This window comes from Natator depressus, chromosome 2 (assembly GCF_965152275.1).
Source record: "Natator depressus isolate rNatDep1 chromosome 2, rNatDep2.hap1, whole genome shotgun sequence".
Taxonomy (NCBI): Eukaryota; Metazoa; Chordata; order Testudines; family Cheloniidae; genus Natator; species Natator depressus.
In genome coordinates, this window is record NC_134235.1 from 113,557,566 (window position 1) to 113,578,619 (window position 21,054).

A 21,054-nucleotide genomic window follows, 5' to 3' on the forward strand; every position below is an offset into this window, starting at 1 on the left:
GTGACTGACTTAATGTTTGTGACTATTGCAATTTAGTTATAAGATGACTAAATTCTAGTTTGCTCCTTTTCTAATATTGCTGGTTGTGTGGGACTGGGAAAGAGTTCTCAAAGTGGAGTCTTGAATAGCTTGTAATTTACAGATAGCTGAAAGACCTCATAAACTTGTGTGATGGCACATGTGGTTTCTGTGACAGGAGTGGGCCTGATATCTGATAATTAGGGCTGCAGATTTGTCACTGCATTTTTTTAAAAATCAAAAAGTCATGGTAATCTTAGTGAAAAGTCACTTGTTTGGTGACTGCTCTGTGATTTTTTTTTTTGTTTTTTTTTTAATTAAAAAGAAGCCCTGACAAGTGACTACCCACATCTGCACCCTTTGCCCCTGTACCACAACCCTAATCCCAACCTGGTACAGAGACAAGGTCAAAGGAGTGAGGGGTAAGGTTGGGGCTGGAGAGAAGGCCTGCCCTGCACTCTCATCCCAGGCACAGGCAGCTCCTGTATCCTGTGGGACTAGGTCCCAGGGTTGAGAGGAAGCCTGCACTCACCTCAGGCATGGGCAATGGCAGCTCCTTTGGGGCTGGGCCTAACTCTCTGCTCTGTGTGTTGTGACCACGTGGGCATGGTTGCAGTTCCATTCATGTTTGGTCTGTCCCCGTCATGACGTAGGGAGTCAAACCTGAGTGGTGTTGTGATCCATACATCTGGTTGCAATGCCTGGTGCAGAGAGCCAGGCCTAGCCACGTGGGACAGGAGCCTCCATAGCGGGGTGGGTCCTGGATACACAAATTAGTCACAGACAAATGGGAAAATCACATTGTGACTTTTTGTCCTGCCATGACAAACATGTAGCCCTAGTAGTAGTGTTTTGTAAATAGTGTAGGAGCTATTGTGTAATAATCTAAGAAGATTGAGATGTTACAGTTTTATAAGGGCTGTATGTGATCTGGTCACTCAAGGGGGAATTATTGTATATTCAATTGTAAATCTTTCCTGTATTAAGCTAGTTGTTGATGTAGCTTAATAAGGGACTGTGGGAAGAACAAACAGAAAGGCAGTGCAATGGATGTCCAAATGAGCAACCTACATCCAGACACTTGGGATGGGAATTACAAGACTATATGGCATACTTCCAGGGTCCAGTCTGAAGTGACCCTCCTTTCTTGCCAGACTGGGAGCTACAGAGCAAAAGTACAGCAAACAGTTAAAAGGGACTTTTCAGGAGAAGAGGGGGTTGAGAGTCGATTGTAGGTGAGCTCTGACAGAGAGACAAGTGAAAGGCAGTCTCTGTGCAGGAGTCTGAAGGAGATGGACCTTCTCATATCCAGGTAATGGTAAGCCTTAGGGGAAAACAGGCATATGTATAGGCTGGCTTATCAGAGAAAACATATCTTAAAAACAATATGCTTTTGGTTCTGTATAAATAATACTTTGCTTTAAAGAAGCTGACTGCCACTCTTATTGTGCCCGGAAGGGAACAGAACTGCAGGGTCTGAGCCCAAGTCAGACCTGCTGAGGTAATCACATTTGATATACTGGGAACTGCAGCCAGGGCCCAATTTGAGAGAGGGAGAATCCCGTGGTTCTCCCCCAGGTCAGGTGACTGTTGGAAGTTTGAGGGGAAAGGAAGGTACACTTGAAGAGACCAGGATGGTGGATCACCAGGAGGAAAGACCAGATGCAGTTTGACCAGTAACTGAGATAGTTGCTTTCTGTATAATATAATGTCAGTTACAAATAACTGCTTATTAGTGTCCACTTGACACAGACCTTGATACAGAATAAAGATGGAGTAGGAAATATTTTGGGGAATTGGAAAATTGACAAATGGGGATTGTCTTCATTTACACTGCCACATGGAAGCATTATACATGGCCCACTATGTAAGATAGACAGTTCATTTAGTGTACATCTTTTGCATAAGACAGAAATAGTAATTACTTTGTTTCTTTTTAATAGGAGCAAGAATCTGATCTGCAACCACCAAAACTTCCGGAACCTAAACAGGGAATGCATGATCTCTCAGCAGCCAATTTCAAGATGCATATAGCAGAAGGTAATTGAATTATTTTCTTGCAGCTGTGATTGGTACAAATATTTAGATCTAATTAGTGAGAAGCCTGCAATATTTGCTTGATCTTGTGAGGCATATTAGAGAAATGGTGGGTTAGTCTTTAGAAGTATTTTTCTCCCATCTTCTTACCCAAAAATCCGTAACAAGTGGAAAGACAACTTACAAAAAAAAAATCAGTGTTATTACATATTACACGCAATAAATATATTAAAGACATTAGGGTTGTGAAGTCAAACACTCAAAAGTTAGGAAATCACAGTATTAAGGTTGCACAAGCAATCTTAAATTCATCCCCTAGTTGCGTATACATTACGATAGTCTTCAATTACGTGATTGCATACCATTTTTTCCCCCCACAGGATCCCATCTTCATTTAGTACACAGGATGGACAGTGCTCAATTAATGAGCCACCCTGCACTATTTCGTTTTATGCTCATGGTTCAGTGTGAGAGTCTAGGCTTTATTTACTGTGTGTTATTCAAACTCTTCTATGGAAATACAGTTATTTATTTCCTTATGGGCTCTTGTATGGTGCTCATCACTATAGTATCTGAGTGCTTCACAAGCATTAATTTATCTGTACATATTCTACACAGTATATATATATTTCAGCTTCTGCTATGAATGAAGCAGAGGTCCTGCAGACAGCAGCCTCTTTTACTCCACAACCCTAATTCATCCCTAGAGCAAGTATATCCTGTGCATTGACTGAGACAAGCATTCTGTGGAAAAATAGTATGTGATCAAGTAATTAAAACTGTATCATAATGCCTACACACATGAGGGGTGAATTAAGGTTGCACTGGCAACCTTAGTTCTGCGATTTTCTGATTTTTTTAGTGGTTGACTTTGCACCTTAACATTCTTTTAATAGGTTTTGTGTGTATAATTTCCTAGGATTTAAAAAAAGCAAACTGAAAAAAACAGAAATTCCATCATGGGATTATATTGACACTCACATGGTTCGTTGGTAGAGTTGTAATATTTAGATCCACCACACAGACTCCTGCAACTTGAGATAACAGAGTAACTGATAGCAGTAGTAGATTGTCATCTTATATGTGGCCCAGCGTTAAAAGGGGATGAGACATGCTCTTTGCCAGTGGGTTTCACAGATATTGGCTGACCACAGAGGAATAGTGAGACTCAGGGATCTTGGGTTCCATTCTTGGCCCTGAAGGGGAAAGTTCTCTAGTGGGCACAGACTCTTTTGCCCATTTCTGGCAAGCTTGACCTCTTCTTCCCCGTCTCCTCTAATCTGGTCTAGTCTCCTACCCCACTCCTGTCTCTCCCCAGCTCAGGCTTCTTATGCCAATTCCATTCTTCCCTACGTAGCCTCTGCTTCTCATTCCAGTCTCATTCTCCTTGCCTAATCAGTCCTAGTTTCCCTTCTCTCTATTTGCTGTCAGGTTCCCAGTGTCCCCCCTTCTTCTTGCTTAAGCAGTCCCACCTCCCAGCTTTTTGTCCAGTCTGTCTCTCCTTGGCCCCCTCCCCTTCAGTTAGCTCTGAGTTCCACTCTCCCTTCCTAGGCTCCCCCTCCAGTCTCTCTCTCTCTCTATTTCATTCCTGGCTTTTTGTCTCAGTATCTTGGTTCAGCAAGCCCCAGCTCTCCCCACGCACCACAGCCCTCATCCCATCTCAGTGTTCCCTTGCCTAGCCAAGTAGTTCCCAGTCTCCCCCGTCTCCAGTTTCCCTCACCAGCTCCCAGGGTCTCCACCCCACGTTTCCCTTACTGGCTCCCTGTCTCCTTGCCCAGCTGGTCTCAGTCTCCCCTCCAGCTTCCAGTCATAACACCGTGCCCTCCGCCACACCCCCCACCCCCCCGTGCCACTCTTTCCAGACTCTTTGTGCAAGTCTACTCCTTTCCCTCCTCCCTGGTCCAGTTTTTGTCCAATCTGCATTCAAATCAGAAGGCTTCCTTTCCTACACTGGTTAGGTGCCAGCAGGGTTGAGTCATTGGGACCACAGGAAAGGCAGGTTTCCAGCTTTCAGTTCTAGTGCCTGCCACTACCCTGGCCCAGAGCAGTCATTATAGGGAAAGTTTATTCTGTGCGCCATTGCCCTGTGCTAGAGCATGCTCAGTGGATGATGTATGCGGAGTCCAGTCACATGTAAGAGCTGCGATATGATCAGTGAGGATGGAATCTTCAAAGATTTTAGCACGCTCTATATTTAGGTTGCATAATACTTCCAATTATAAAAGATTCTTGTAACTTTGCGAAACTCTCTAGCACCTCCATTGTTTGGAACAGACCTTTGAAATTCAACACGAACAACACCCTGGGGCTAGAGACGTAACTTTTCTTAATCCATGGAATTCCGTTCAGGTAGCATTCAAGTGGGGGTCATGGAAGGAGAGCTAGGTCAGACCTCCCCCTCCCCGATACAGCCCATTGCCCCCGTGGTCCATCCCTGCCCTCTGGGACTATCACATGGGTCAGGCACTCCCCCAACTCCATGGTTTGGAGACTGGGCTCCCCTCAGTCATCCCTTGGACCCAGCACACCCTGAACCCCGGTCCCCACTCGGGGATAATAGCCTTCCTCTGTTGCTAAGTAATGCAGTTATTTCCATAGTTCAAGTGATAGAAGTCCGTGATGCAGTGCTAAAGGTTCTGGATTCAAATCGATTTCAAAAACCTAAGAAATTTTTTTGGCCTTTTTTTTTTAATACAAAGTCCAGTATTTGAAAGTGAGGAGATTGCCTTCTGGTACGTATGCATTATAAGACCTTTTTTAGTTATATGATCACATGGTATTTTTTTCATTGGATGCCTGTCTCTTTCAGTGCAGAGGGTAGACACATAAGGGGGCAGAATTAAGGTTGCATGGGCAACTCTTAAATTTGGCATTTCCTAACTTTCAAGTTCTCTGTTTTGCAAACTACATAATCTTTTTCTATAGTTTTGTATATCTAACATTGTGCATACACCATACAATTTTGTTGTTGTTGGATGCATATTTGGAATTTAAAAAATTAATAATTCTGATTGTATAATCTACATCATCATTGCATTAGCTACCTATTCTAAATGAGAAACGTCAACTTAATAAACTTTAAAAACTCTAATGTTTCAGCTTGGAAACCACATACTAATTAAACTCTCCTATTGTCTGGACCAAAAATATAAGTTAATAGTTTTCCAGTAAGGATTGAAATATGCCTCACAGTAATGGCATTGTTTTTTGCGTGCGATTTCTCATCCCTTTTTAAAACACTAAAGCACATTGAAGCTTTCACTTGTTCATCATTTTGTGGGGACAACACAGAGTGGTGTGAAATGTCAAGTTATTTGTGGCTGATGGACCACAAAAGAGAGATCAGGGGGCAGAGATAAGTGGTGGGCACATTTGCTGCACTTGCCAAATCAGAGGTTCATTGGAGATAAAAAGCTGGACTGAGTCATTAGGATTCCTTACTTTTTAGATCTTTGTTTATATGGTTCCTGGTTAAGAAACTCGACTGTAGAGTAAAAATATGAAAAAGGCAACAATCCCAGACAGAAAGTTGTACCAGTAAATCTTATTTTCATCAATCTTTCCTTCTGCCTCTCAAGTTTTCTTTCAAACATTTAAACTGGAATGGAATTACAGTAGAACCTGCCTACAGTGAATCTCCATTTATAGTGAAGTTCTGTTAGGAATATTTGCGGGGGGTGAGGGAGGATGGGGGAAGCAGTGAAAAAGACTTAATTTTTATAAGAGGTTTCCATATTTTCGCTTCTCCAGTGACTATACTTTTTCTATGTCCTTGCATTAAAAGCATTTGACATTCTTTTCTTTGTATTTAGTTCCTTTCTATTTTGTGTTAATATGGCGTTGCCTTGATGTTGGTAGAGTGCTTCTGACTTGACTGCTACATCTACACTAGAGAGTTTACAGCGGACGAGCTGCAACAATGCCACTGTAAGCTCTCCCAGCCGACGGGAGAGAGCTCTCCCATCGGCTTTATTGCTCCAGTCCCATGAGCGGCGTAGCTATGTCAGCGAGACGCTTAGGTCAGTGTAACTTATGTTGCTCATGGGGGTGGCTTTTTCACACCCATGAGCTACATAAGTTATACCACAGTAAGTGCTAGTGTAGAGATAGCCTAAACTACTTAGGCCCAGTTTTTTAAAGTTATGTAGGCATTGCTTTGCTGTCACAATGCCTAATTGATTTAGGAGCTTAAATATCATTTTCAGAAGGGATCTAGGCACTTAGGAATCTAAATCCCATCAACAGCCAATGGGATTTAGACTCTTAAGTGCCTAAATGATTTGTTAATGACAAATCCATGTTTGCTATTACTTATAATTCTAGCTATTCCTCATATCTTTTAGGTGCTTACTAATTGATTGTTGATTTTTTTCCAGCATCTTTCCAGGTGTCAAAGTTAGGCTGCCTGGTCAGTAATTCCCCAAGTCCTCTTTTTTTCCCCTTTTTAACGATAGGAATATGTTTGCCTTTCTCCAGTTCTGTTTATCTAAATAGTTTGTAACCTGTTCTTTCCCCATTTTGACTTGCGTTCCTTCCACCATTTTTTAATATTAATCGTGTTGAGTATCTGGTCGCTATTAACCTTTTTTAGTGAAATAGGCATTAAATAGCTTAGTCTTCTTGATGTCATTAATTATTAGCCTTTCCTTCCCTGCTGAGTGGAGGACCTACACTTTCCTTCATCTTTCTCTTGCTCCTAATATACTTAAAAGTTCCATTTGTTACTACCTTTTATGTCCCTTATTAGGTGCAACTAATTTTGTGCCTTAGCCTTTCTGATTTTGTTCCTACATGCTTGTGCTATTCTTCTGTACTCTTCCGTAGTAATTTGTCCATTTTTCACCTTTTTGTGGGATTCCTTTTTGATTTTCAGGTCATTAAAGAGCTCCTGATGGAGCCATGTTGGCCTCTTACTATTCATCCTATATTTCTTTGCATTGGGATAGTTGGCACCTGTGCGTTTAATATTGTCTCCTTGAGAAACTGCCAGCTCTCCTGAACTCCTTTATCCCTTAGGTTTTGTTCCCATTGGACCCTATTTACTAGGATTACATGACAAAGATTTAAAAAGTCCTTGTCCCAAAGAGCTTGCAATTTTAACTTAGATAAACACAAACATGAAGATGACAGAGGAGCAATGCAAGGAAAAGAGGAGAGTTAATTCAAATAAAGAGTTTTATAGCAATTGAATTCCCATCACGTCTTTATTTAGAAATGTATTCAGTGTTCGAAGTTTCTCTTTAAATTATGCTGTTTACTTTTTTCTTCTACTGTTTTCCACTCTTCAGCAGCGTAGCTGACCCACGTGAATTCTTGTTAGAATAAGAAAGTTTAGCAAATGGTTAGATGAAAATTGTGCTTTTAATAAATATCTAACTTTGGAGGTGGTTTTTGTGAAGATGGATGGATGGATGAAAGACATGAATTATGCACTGATGTGCTTGGATATGACATTGAAAAACGAGTTCCTGAAATATTCGTGGCCATGTTTAGTTTGTGACATTTCAAACTAACTGTAAATATAAGTGAAGTACTGTACAGTGGATATCATTTAAAAATTAATGTTTACTGCACCACACTATTTTATTTTTACTATTCTATTTTCAGAATTACCTGTACTTAAGCTGGGAAATACCATGATAAATTTATAATTGGTGGTAAATAGCTACTCTTTAATGACAGCTACTGTTTCAGGTACATATGAATTAAGGCTTTTTTTTCTTTCTTTCTTTTAAAGGTAATCACTTTATCAAATTCTTTGCCCCTTGGTGTGGCCACTGCAAGGCTTTGGCTCCAACCTGGGAACAGCTGGCTTCAGTTCTTGAACATTCTGAAACTGTCAAGATTGGCAAGGTAGGTTGAAAGCTCTTATTAAACTGTAAATATACCTCCTTTATATTAATCAAGTAGCACGCTACTCATCCTATAGTCTGTAAGCCAAACTTTATTTACTCTATTTTGTATACCTTTTGATAAACCATTTCACCTTCACAGATCCCATTTTAATTTTGAGCTGGCTATTTCTCTGATATGCCACATGGACCCAAATATTTTATTTATCCTGACGAGATGGCCAATGCTGAATTGACAAGACCTATTAATTGTAAATAAGGGCGTGCCAGAAACTTGTCTGTACCCAGATTACTGTGTTTCAGAGGTATGAACAAACAGAGAGGGCGAATACAGTAGATGATGAGAGGAATATTTTCAGTTTTGATTTTTGTATTGCATTGCCCTTGTCTGTTGCCAGGGCTTCATAAATTTCAAGACTTATTTTCCGTAGTAAAAATTACTCTTCCTCTTCCAATATACTGTATACAGCTGGATAACTTTATGTAAATTTTAGACCCAATAAAGGCATTAATGATGGGTTGTTTCTCATTATTCATATCCTCCTCCCACCCATACCCCACCCCCCAAAAAAATTAGTTTAAACTTCTGGGAGACTTCTGTCTTAAAAACTGATCTCTTGTCCTGCTTTACTATTTCCCTTAGGGATGATAACCAGATTCTGTGGTGTATTTACCATGGGAGCTTATTATTTGTTCCTGAAGTGACTTCTATGCAGAGGTATGCAGGTGGTCTGGCAACTGCAGTTACTCCCTTTATTTGCTGACCCATGCTGAAGTCATGCTGGTGGCTAACAATCTGAATCCCTCAGTGTTCTCTGATGATGCTAAATGTATAGAGGCTAACTTTTTTAAACTCTTAAACCTTCAAAGGTATTAACTTGGTATTTAAAGACTGCTGCCATTAACTTCTAAGTAAAACTGTTAATGACAAGCTGCAGTCTCTCCTTTCTCTAGCTTAGTAGCACTTTGGGTTGTCACTGGTGATAAGTTAGCCTTCTTACGTGAAAAGCTCTTGGAAAGTTCTTTTTCGCTGTAAGAGTAAACTTCTCTTATGGTGTAGATCAGAGTGAGTCTATTGAGAAATTTAAATGTTTTGGAATCTGGCAACACATTTGAGATTGCTCAGAATAAAGTACCAGAGGATTTTTGTCCTTTGATACTATCTGTATTAAACAATGATTACTTTTTGAGCATCTGGAATGTTTGCATGAGCTATCTGGTGCAGTTATTGCTTGGTTTAAGTATGCTCTTACTACAGTATTACCCAGTCTTTCTTCATGGAGAGAGTTATAAGTTCATTGTTTTCAAAAGTCCTGTTTTATCCAGTGTTCTATCTTGCATTTTTTAGCATTTTTTTTCTAATAAAGGCAGTTAGTCTTGTCTCAATGTCTACCTAGTTTTGTGTAACAGGGTACCATGAAACTATTGGAAACTTGTTTTGGCTTAGACTGTGATTCCCTAAGTAGGCAGGAAACATGACCTTCATGTAATCCAGGTGAATGTCAGTAGCACCTTTTACTTTGTGCCTGTAGTCTGTTTACTTGTCCTCACTTCAGTGATCTGTGGCAAAGAATTCCGAATGTTAACTTTAAAAATCTAAGTGCTGTCTCAAGCAGATGCTGAAACCATGCATGTGACATGTAGATTATTTATTTGCTTATTAATCAGATTTGTAAATTAGGGTATGCCTACACAGGTATTAAAAAAAAAAAAAAAAAATTGCTGTCCCAGGTTAACTGGCTCAGACTACTGCTTTGGCTCTGGGGCTAAAAAAATTGCTGTGTAGACATATGGGCTTGGGCTGGAGCCTGAGCTCTGGGACCCTGTGAGGGGGAGGGTCCCAGAGCTCGGCCTCCAGCCGAAGTCCAAATGTCTACACAGCAATATTTAGCCCCACAAGCCCAAGTCAGTTGACCTGGGCCATCCACAGCTGTACTGCAGATCTTTTATCCCTGTGTAGATGTAATCTCTGTCCTTACAAATTGGCTTGTGGCAACATTAGAATCTAATTTGAATTCCAGTTGCTCAGCATTTGGAATTTCCCTTGTACTGAAGTCAAGTTACTAGCTGTTTGATTTCTGATTTCAGAGTACTCCTATATGATTTAAAAAATAAACAAAATAATAAAACAGACCAGTAAATCCTTGTACTGAAAATTTAGGTTTCAAACTCTTAACATATGAGTATTGGGTGCCCTCCTGCCCAGGTTGTACTTTTTTTCACTCTGCAAATACTGAATACTTGTTTTAACTAGCATATTATATCTTAGTTCCTTTGTTCTTTTCTGCTTCTACCTCTACTTTCCCTGAACAGCTTGAGAGAGATTTGGAACACATACTTAAATGGCTTTCAAGACAAGACTTGTAAATTATTCCAATTAGCTTCTGACAGACCTTGCATTTCTCTGTAGATACATATTGTGAGATATGAAATATAAAGGGTATGATGCTGTGTTTGGAACAGGATGGATTTTATTCCATATGAGTGAATGATTATAACTATTTTAAACTTTAGGTTGACTGTACACAGCATTATGAAGTCTGTTCTGAAAACCAAGTTCGTGGATATCCCACCCTCCTCTGGTTTAGGAATGGTGAAAAGGTAAGGCTGCAAATACAGTACAAGGTCAAACCCTTTCTTCCTCTGTGAAGAAAAGCAGGCTTGTAGAATGTTCTTGCATGTTGGGAGAAGTTGGCTTATTTGAATATATTTTAAAGCCTCTTTATAAGAGATGTAAAGATGGACAATACGAATGGGGCAGTGTCTGGGATGGGGTGGTGACTGCTTTCATTTGTGCCACAAATAAAACATCTAACATAGTTGTGCATCCTGGTCTGCAAATAACCAAAAACCATACATTGTTCATAAACCAGGGATAGATATCTCAAAACATACCAACTTATGAGAGAGCTCTGGGTATATTTTCATCTTCCAACTTTATCCTTACATGTAAAAGTGTCTAGAAATATAGATGAAATAGACGAAATAGAATCTGCCCCTCGCCCCTGATGTTGCCTCTCCAGATTCACATTCATGGGTATTGCATGGCCCTGGAGCCATCAGCTCAGAGCAGTGCCTGTTGAGTTCACAAGTCTGAACATTTGAAGTGAGGTTATAAGAATCCTGTGGCTCCAGTTGCGAAGGACTCTGAAGAGGTTAGGGAAATGAGGAGTGCAGATCTGCAGAGGCAATATATTTGAACAACACCAAATAAGCTTTACTGTAAGTCATATTTTCCTCCTAAGAGAATTGCCTCTGAAGATCTTCACATTTGGGAGATTTACCAGAAGTAACTCTAAAGGGGGACTAATTAAACAAGAATCACAGAACTGCTTTCAAGCATTGGAGTAAGATTGAGAATAGTGCTGCATATGAATAGAGCTGAAAGTGCTAACTTTACAAATTAAGTCATGCTTACGTAGTCTATTAAATTAATCTGCCTTAGAGCTAGTGGAATGAGCTCTAAACTTGTTATTTAGGAAGACATCAACTCAACTGCAACAAGTCTAAACACAAAGAATAACCCATTTCTGAAGTCTTTCAGGTAATTCATTACCGGACTATCACAAAAGAGTGTGAACAGCCTCGATAACTTTCCAATGGGTGTCATTGTATCTAAATAAGTTATCACTCTATGTCCAGTTTACGCATCTATTTCCCCAAGTAACTGGTATTAGGAAGAAAACTGGAAGGTTTGTGTTGCAGTACAAATTAGCCTACAGCCACCTTAAGTAAAAAGTTTGGGGTAAGGATGTGAATCTTTGTGGAGCATAGTCACCAAGGTGGCCATGAAAGCCTGTAACAGAATTTTCACTTCTACTCTGAACTTCTGGCGGGAGAACTACAGTTGGGAATGGTGATTTAAGCTGACTGCTGTCTCCACAGCCTTAACAGCAGAGAGCAACACAGCAAAGGCTCTTAAGCACAGGGAACATTCTGACCTTCCAAAACAATTTCCAAGATGCTTTATGTTGTTGTCCCAGGAGACTGTTGGTGGCCCCAAATAATAATGTATTTCATCAGGAGCACCACACATTAATAGCCATTACAAAGAGCTATGGTCACTTCAGAGTAGGCTTTCCTGACAAGATGAGTATTTTTTGAACTACTTATCCATTAGTGAAGATAAAGTTGCTCCTATTCCCTTGGACCTTTCAGCTGCTTCCAAAACCAGAAACTGAAAAGAAAAAACATAAACACTCTACTGTTATGCTGGGTAAAAATGAGTCTCCTTTTTAGCCACTGCCCTGGGGAACTACGGGTCTGGCAAGGTCAAGTTGGCCTTTATCAACATCCTGCTATTCCCTCATGCTGGACTCCCGTCAGAATCAGAAAGATGTTTCTTTGGACAAGTGTGACATCCAGAAATAAAACTTCCAACCATTTGACCCAGCAACTCCTGGAAAATTTTATAGTTGTCCAATGGGAAGGTCATGATACTGTTCAATAAGTGGGGAACTGCTTCAGCCAGTTGAGCATTGTCACCATCGTTGTCATCATCTTACTCCTCATAATTGAAATTTGGCATGTCATCAGTACTGGAAAGAGGTAGGTAAGGTCTCCAAGGGTGGTGGAGGAGAAAAAAATGGGCAGAGCTCCGCCCTGCTGAAATGGATAAGAATGAGCAGGTACAGACTTCTTGGGATCTTTGAGCTCCCTGGTTTAGACTGGGGGTGTCAGAGAGGGACAGAAGCAGTCACAGCTATTTGGACATGGGCCATATGAATGGCAAAGATACGAAGTCTGTAGTGTTCTCCAAAGGCATAGGATATGACTAAAGAGGCATGTCTGTCTCACTCAGAAGGTGTAGGAAAGTTTGTAAACAGTACGTTGAAAAGATATTTCAAATCTAAGGTACATCTCATAGCTCACACCTGAGGGGGCTGAAATTGACCCCAAAGACTTCTGGGACTTACCGGAATCTGAGATTCCAAAACTGAAGACTTGTCAAAGGAAGCACTCGATTTAACCAACAGAACACACTGACAACAGATCAAACTAAAGCATAGAGACTAAATCTGATTGTTTACTGTATTTTTTCTTACACTGTGTTTAACACACTGAAGAGAATCTTTGTGATCCTGAGAGCTAGAAACAAGGGCTAACTTCTTTTAGAAATGAGGGGCCAAGATTTTGAGTGCTTCTAATTCCATGTTTTACTCTAGACAGCCACTTTTTAAAATCTTGAATCTTTCTTTTAAATGAAAGTTTAGGTTCTAAAGTACAAGGGAAGGATTCCGTGGCAAATTCTGAATACTTGGAGTAAACTTAGTCCTGTACATATCTTTACAGATCACAGAACATTTTATTATGAATATGCGTATTACATGATCTATTACAGATATTTACCATGTTTATCTTTAGATAAAATCCAAAACCCCAGAAAACTCTATTTGCTAAACAAACAATATGTATTTTCACAAATGGTTTAATTGTAGGCTGACCAGTATAAAGGAAAGAGGGATTTGGATTCATTAAAAGAATATGTAGATTCTCAGCTACAAAATGCCAAGAATGCCCCAGAAGCTGATAAGCCATCTGAAGTTCCACAACAGCCTACAGAACCCACTCATGATGAGGTAAGTGGACTGTGCTGTAAAATTGTATCAAAAATCTGTATTCCAACAGATCTACTGCCACTTCCTGTCATTTATCATAAAGTTTGTGATGGCTAAAGTGGTAGCTTAGTAACCTGTAAACAATAACTTTGTAAACCTTGCCAAACATGTTTGCATGCAAAGCTTTTAATAAAGTTAGTATTAGACATTTTAGGTTAGTAGTTGCTGTTGAGGAACATAGAACCTTAAGCCTTTCTAATGCTTTTACTAACCTGATGCATTGGAAAACTTCGGGGGAAAAAACAAAACTGCCCATATGTCATTATAGTCACGGTAAATTGTTTAGAGGGTTGCATGCATATCCATCTACAGATAGAATTTAAAAAAAACTTCGTTTCTTTTTTTGTCTACTAAATTTAGCATGTTGTATGTCTTTCACATAGTCAGAATCCTTGTGACATCATATTTGGTTGTTGTGGAGATGATTGTCACAAACAGGATTCTGACCTGAAATAGGAAAGAGACAGCAGGAACAGGTGAGCATCTGAAAAACAATGATACTGTATTTATAGGGAAAGAAAGGATGGAGGGGAAAAATCCCACAAAAGGTGGGGGAAGAGCAAGAATTGTGGAGGGAAATATGAATGTGATAGTGTGGGAAATTATGACAGTAAAAGTTTTGAGTTTGGAATGACTGCATTAATTGTGTGTTGGAGCTACAGGGAGTTATGCAGATTGCCAAGCAAATGGTAATAAAACAATAGTACTCTACGTGGTCACACTTCATCACTTTAGGTTTTTGTCTTAAAAAAAAAAAAAAAAAAACCCACACACTTCTGCTTTTCATCTTTGGTTTTTATTGCAACTAATGTGCAAATACAATCATCGAGAAATTGTAACATCAACAAGTACAGCCTAAGTTCAGTTTATATAATATTTGTGGTTTGCAAAAGAGGTGTTTGTTATGCCCACAAAATGTGGGATGGTAATGGATGTATAAAATTAAAAAACATGTGAGAGATTATTCGTTCCTCTGGTAATTTATAGTAGATCAAAGTTTAATATCTAATTTTCAGATAAAATCAGTCTTAATAAAATAATTACATTTAGTTTCATGACCTAACAATATTTTTTGTAAATGTTGTTAACCAACATCTTTAATATTGTAATGTTGAATTTAAGTGTTTTATCTAAGATAGGGCTTTAGTGAATTGACTTTTTCATTTTAGATTTGACTTTTAATATAAAACTGAGAAATACAGAGAAGTTTTTTAATTAAACTTATTGATATCTTTTCCTCTTTGATTTTTGTTCTCTTAAAGTAAAAGATCCTTTTTTATTGGGGTAAGAAGTAGTAGTGTCAGTTCCCTCTTTCATTTATTCCCAGTTGTAACTTGAGGCTTTTATAGAAAGTAGATTTGGTCATTCATCACAGACTTCTCATCTGAACTTTCATTTGAAGCCCGCCCTCTCTCTCACACAATTTTTTAGAGTAGAAGTTTAATCCTTATTTGGTAGACTGAACTCAATTTTATGTCCATTCAAATGACTAAACTGCACATAAAATGTCCTTTTTTTTTGGTATGAAATACACACTTAGTTGGTATTCTTGTTGGTGTTCATGCGGTGTTTTTTGCATTTTACACTTGACATGCAAATGTTTGTTTCTGGTGACAAGTCTGTTTACTTTACATAGAGTAACAACACAGTGGGAGAGCTTTTAAAGATATTATCAGAATGGCCTAGATAGCTCATTTAATTTACACATTAGTATTTTTTTAACTGTTCAGACTAATTGTTAGCTCAGTGATTCCATAGGAAGTTGCATGACAGCATATGAAAATGAAGTTGAAGGCTCATTAGCTGCTAGACACTTAGCCTTTCAGATACTACAAAGTTACATATTTGGGTACACTATTTTTCAACAAATGGGTGAAAATGACCTTGAAATATTTTCATTTCTTGGCATATAAGGGAAAAACATAATTTGGGGGTTGGCAGTGGCATACGCTGCTAATCTGATTGAAGAGATCTGGCAGTGACAGCAGCAGTTTTGAGAGTTTCTCTTTAACATATTTCAGGAGTTCAAAGAACTGACTTCTTATACAATTTTGACTTGTGTTTCTCTTGACAGGCTACAGTCCTGTCTCTCTCTGAAAAAGACTTTGACCAAACCATTGCTAAAGGGGTTACATTTATTAAATTCTATGCTCCATGGTAAGTAGTTTTTGTATAAATTATCCTGAATTATTGGTATTTAGCTTTTTATTCATTATTTGGTGTGAGTTTTGTGCTCCTACATAATTTTTATTTAGATATATAAAATGCATTAAATCTTAACTTGTGTACAAAGCTTGAATAAGTAAATATTTATAAACAAGCAGAGTGGCAGCAAAATTCTCCTATCTATTGTCCCCTGAGAGAGACTGGCAAAACCCACCTTGCTGCATACCCAGAATCAAATCCAGGCACTGGCAGACATGAGGGGAAAGGAGGGAAGTGACATTTCCTTTGAAGACTCACCACCTAAGGATGACTTGACTTGGTTTAAACTGGCTGTTGCTTGAGCACCTCTGGTGATCTCAGTTTTCTTGGAATCACACAAGGGGAGAGGTGCTCTCTGCATCAGAGCAGGGCCCAAACTGTTTAGGACTTCTGAGGTTAGAAACTTCACCTGGAAATCAGTTGGGAGTCAGTGCATCTGATGAAGTGAGCTGTAGCTCACGAAAGCTTATGCTCAAATAAATGTGTTAGTCTCCAAGGTGCCACAAGTCCTCCTTGTCTTTTTGCGGATACAGACTGACACGGCTGCTACTCTGAAACCAGTGCAGACCATGGAGCACAGGTATAATGTGCTACTACTGGAGTCCTATTTAATATCTTGTCACCAGAATGCAAAGCACTAGCTGCAATTTCCAGGTGGTCTTAAGGTGAAGTTGCATGTAATGCATGTTAGCTGCAATGACCCACCCTTGATGTGACCAGCATGGATGACCGTGGTGAAGTCTGCATTAGGGTTGCCTGCCAGGTGTCCAGTTTTCGACCGGAATGCCAGGTCGAAAAGGGACCCTGGTGGCTCCAGTCAGCACTGCTGACCGGGCTGTTAAAAATCTGGTCGGTGGTGCTGCAGGGCTAAGGCAGGCTAATCCCTACCTGTCCTGGTGCTGCGCTGCGCACTGGAAGTGCCCGGCAGGTCTGGCTCCTAGGCCAGGGGCACCCAGGAGGCTCTGCACACTGCTCTCACCTGCAGGCACTGCCCCCCCCCCCCAGCTCTATTGGCTGCGGTTCCTGGCCAATGGGAATGTGAAGTCAGTGCTTGGGCAGGGGCAGCCCATGGAGCCACGTGGCCATCCCTGCCTAAGCACTGACTTCACATTCCCATTGGCCAGGAACTGCAGCCAATGGCGCTTGGGGCGGGGGGGCAGTGCCTGCAGGTGAGAGCAGTGTGCAGAGCCTCCTGGGTGCCGCTGGCCTAGGAGCCCGACCTGCTGGCCATCAGTGTGGAGTCAGGACAGGCAGGGAGCCTGCCTTAGCCCCGCTGCCCTGCTGACTGGGAACTGCCCACGGTAAGCCTGCATCCCACCCCCCTCTGCCCAGCCCTGAGCCCCCCCAAACTCGGAGCCAGCCTCCTGCACCCCCAACCCAGAACCTGTATCCCAACCCTCAGCCCCCCCTGCACCCCAAACCCCTCATCCCCAGCCCCACCCCAGAGCCCTCACCCCCTCCCGCACCTCAACCTGCAGCCCCCTCCCGCACTCTGAATCCCTTGGCCCCAGCCTGGAGCCCACAACCCCCTGCCTCAACCCCCTCCCGCATTCTGAATCCCTTGGCCCCAGCCTGGAGCCCCCTCCTGCACCCCAAACCTCTCATTTCTGGCCCCACCCTGTAGCCCCGCATCCCCAATTAGAGCCCACCCTCTCGTGCACCCCAACCTCTTGCCCAATGAAAGTGAGTGAGGGTGGGAGAAAGTGAGTCACTGAGGGAGGGGGAATGTAGTGAGTGCAGGCGGGGCCTCGGGGAAGGGGATGGGACCTAGGGGAAGAGGCAGGGTTTGGGTGTTTGGTTTTGTGTGATTAGAAAGTTTGCAACCCTAGTCTGCATGCAGTGGAAAAATTCCCAAATGATTAATTTATATTTGGTATCTGCTTGTTACTGGACTGCCCAGCACAGCTGGTACATGCAACAAGACCCCAATGTTGCAAACCTGTGTAACAAACACATCATTGCTCCCCACACCTGAGAGGAGTGACAGTTTCATTACTTTCTTCCACAAACTTCAGTCATACCTAGATTGAGCCTCAGGCAGCTAGCTCTCCTTCCTACCCCGATCTGTTAGTGGGCTCCACCTCACTGGCTGTGTTGGAAGAGATGGAAAAAGCTGAATGTCATTGTGTGCAGAAGACAGTGTAATTCAAATTTCCTCACACATCCTCTGATTAACCCCCAAGATGCATTGAACAGGAAGGGGTGATGGAATAGAAAACTGTTATACTTGTATTGAAGTGCTAGTATTTCAGAGCAGTAAGTTAGCCATATGTAGTGCAGCAGTACTAGGCAAATGCAACCAACAATTTAATATGTTCAGCAATCTCAGATTTTACTGTGGTTTATTTTGAGATGGGGAAATGCTATTCTTACCATTTACAAAAAGTATCATGGAATTTTTAATTTGTACCTAGCAGAGTGAGTGATCACGCCTCTCAGCATGGCACTATTCCCTATTTTTAAACTGCAATTTCAGCACTGGCTGTGAGCCCAAGTCATGGTGTGGGATCCATAATCTACTGACTCCGATGTGTGAGAGCTACCCCTGAGCCATGCTGAGAGTGATGGGGTGCTTCTGCTAGAGGGCCACCAATGTTACCCTATTATGCATGAGAGATACTCTGGGGGAAGAAGAGAAACACAGTAAATTAAATTGTAAAATCAGAGTAGAACTGCTAGAAGACTTGTCATGGCTTTTTCTTACCCAAAAGATCAGCTTCTTATGTCTATTCAGTACTAATATTGATATTTGTATACTAAAAAACAGTGCTTGCCTTTGCTGTGTGGCCTTCTGCGCTCATTCCCAGCATACTCTGCGGCTACTTTCTTGATTCCTGTCTGAAAGCAGATTGTACGCTTCCACAGCAGTACAGTAATTTTTATACAGTGGTGATTCTTCGCATAGTTTGGGTTCTGTAAAATAACTTGCTGACTTCATTGTCAAAAATTAACTGCTTTTTTACTCATCACTGTAGACTCAATGCAGCTAAGAGGAAATGAGGTGAATTCTCTTTAATATATATCATAAGTGGAATTGTCTGCTGTTCACTTTATACCTGTGCAGCGCCACTGCAGATGTGGTTGCACAGGACCAGATTTTGCCTACACAACCTTTTACAGGCTATAATGCACAAGGAGGAAAGAATCTGGCTTGATTCAGAACCCAGATGTAGTTTGCAGGGTTGGGAATTAGTTTTCTGAGCTCAATATAAAGAGAATTGAGAGACAAAAGTGGAATCCCAATAAGCCCTTTTAGTTACTTTTCAGAGTAGAATTACACTTTAAATACCTTCCCCTCTTCTCATTGGATTCTAAAAGGGTACTGGTACATGGGGCAAACTCCAGAAGAATGCCAGATGGCAATTGAGGAAGGGTGTATTAAACAGAGAAGCAACCTATTAGCTGCTGCCAGAGAGGATAGATTGGTTATCACAAAGTTGTAGTTTAGGAAACTGTTTGCTACATTCATGTAGTTGGTATCCTATTCTTAGCTCAAAAATCATGCCTGTGTATACAGTTGTAGTTCATTGTATATAAATGACCTTTTCCCTTTCCAAGTAGGATTAATTTGTGTTTGGCTAAGCAAACACTATTAGGTTGAGATCTACTTTTGCCCTTCAGTTTATTTTAGGTAAATATTAACATTAAGTTGCACAGTAAGTATGAGACCATCTTGTCTTAATTGTTTTTGTGCGTGGTCAGTAATGCTTTTACACTCGGTGTATATTAACAGAAGAGTTCAAATATATACTTGTTTTCTGAATTGTAGAATGAAAACTCTGGCAGAGACTTGTCACCATCTTTGTCGATGCCTGAATCAAGCCTTAAGATACTCATGGGCTTCTGTAACCACCAACCTAAGGTGCAACTGAGGCAGAACAAAATGAGAAATGCATAGATCTTTAAATTCTAAAGTGCTTTTTTTACGGATTTATTTCTTGGAGGCAACTATAGAATTAAAGTTCAAAAACCTACATCTAGTAGGCCCACATTCTAATGTTATGATACTGCAAATTAATAATTGTGGTGTAAATCATCCATGGACCTGTCCACTCTAAGTCTCACTTGAACGGAGTTACTCTAAATGTACAACTGTGTAATGCAGATCAGAATCTGGCCAGTATGTTATGTTTGTCTGTAGAGAGCAAAAATCACAGGCAAACAAACTACTTATTTCCAGATTTAGCCAATACGTACAGTAGTAATGGTAAAATAACAATGGAAGCAAATGCTATGTGACTTGCCTGAGGATGGTAGGGGAGAAGAGGACAAAGCTAATGTGTGAAGGATTGTTTTTAATTTTCAGGAAGGTTAAATTTAAGATGGAAAATACATTAAGCTACTTGAGTCCCCTTTATTGCAGAGTTCAGGGTGTGAGAAACATTATGCATTTTTCATTAGCATTAATATAGGAACTTGAATTTTATAGTGCCAGGAGGCTACATTATTAAAAGGGGGGTGGGGTTGGGATAAAAACTTTTGCCAGGAAAACAGAAGTCTCATTTTATGTCATAAATTTTGTGCAATATGACTTAAAAATAGACACACCCCTTGAGAAGTGACTAATCAATCAGTGTCTTGGGTTAGCTTTGGTGGGAGAAAGGGAAGTGACATGATGGAGAGAATTAATGTACTGTACATGCCCAGTAGCTTATTTAAAACTTTAAAAGTGTAACCTTTTAAACAATTTCAGTTTGTGGCTTGATACAAGCAACTTTATTTAAATATATTCCGTGATCTTTTTTATGTTTGCTTTCACAAGCTTCTGGTGGGTGAGAGATGTTAATGCACTATTTCGCACAATACTGTACCAGAAGAGACTACATAAAAGCCAGAAACTATTTTAGCTTTCAAATCATCTGGCTTATTTCAAATACCCCAGTAATCCACCTTGTCCACTTACATAATTGTCATTTTGGCCCATATCATTAAGGAGGTAGGAGAGAGCACATTTTATGGATGTCATAACAAAGCTGCTAGGGCATACACTGGAAGATGTCTGCTGAACACATGTCTGTCTGTTTCTAGGTGCGGTCACTGTAAGAACTTGGCTCCAACTTGGGAGAACCTCTCCAAAGAACAATTTCCAGGTTTGACAGATGTCAAAATAGCAAAAGTAGATTGCACCATCGAACGTAATGTCTGCAACAGATTTTCTGTAAGTGTGGATGGCTTAAAATTAATTGGATAAACTTAAATAATTTGTACCCCAGGTTGAAGTCTCCAGTAATTTGCCCAGGTGGCAGTTCACTGTAGAGTGCAGTTATCCTGTCACTGCACTCACTTCAGAAGTTACTCTTGTCGTGAAGGGGGGAAAACAGAGG

The 21,054-nt window shown here is 40.5% G+C and overlaps 1 protein-coding gene across 1 annotated transcript in view; it reads left to right on the top strand.

The window, feature by feature from the left end:
* The window catches only part of TXNDC5 (thioredoxin domain containing 5), a 40,774-nt gene that overhangs the window by 15,081 nt on the left and 4,639 nt on the right, over positions 1–21,054 (top strand). The window contains exons 4-9 of the mRNA XM_074944905.1: positions 1,962–2,058; positions 7,793–7,908; positions 10,422–10,508; positions 13,346–13,486; positions 15,600–15,682; positions 20,759–20,888. Of these exons, the coding sequence (XP_074801006.1) occupies positions 1,962–2,058; positions 7,793–7,908; positions 10,422–10,508; positions 13,346–13,486; positions 15,600–15,682; positions 20,759–20,888 (654 nt within the window). The remainder of the gene's footprint in view (positions 1–1,961; positions 2,059–7,792; positions 7,909–10,421; positions 10,509–13,345; positions 13,487–15,599; positions 15,683–20,758; positions 20,889–21,054) is intronic.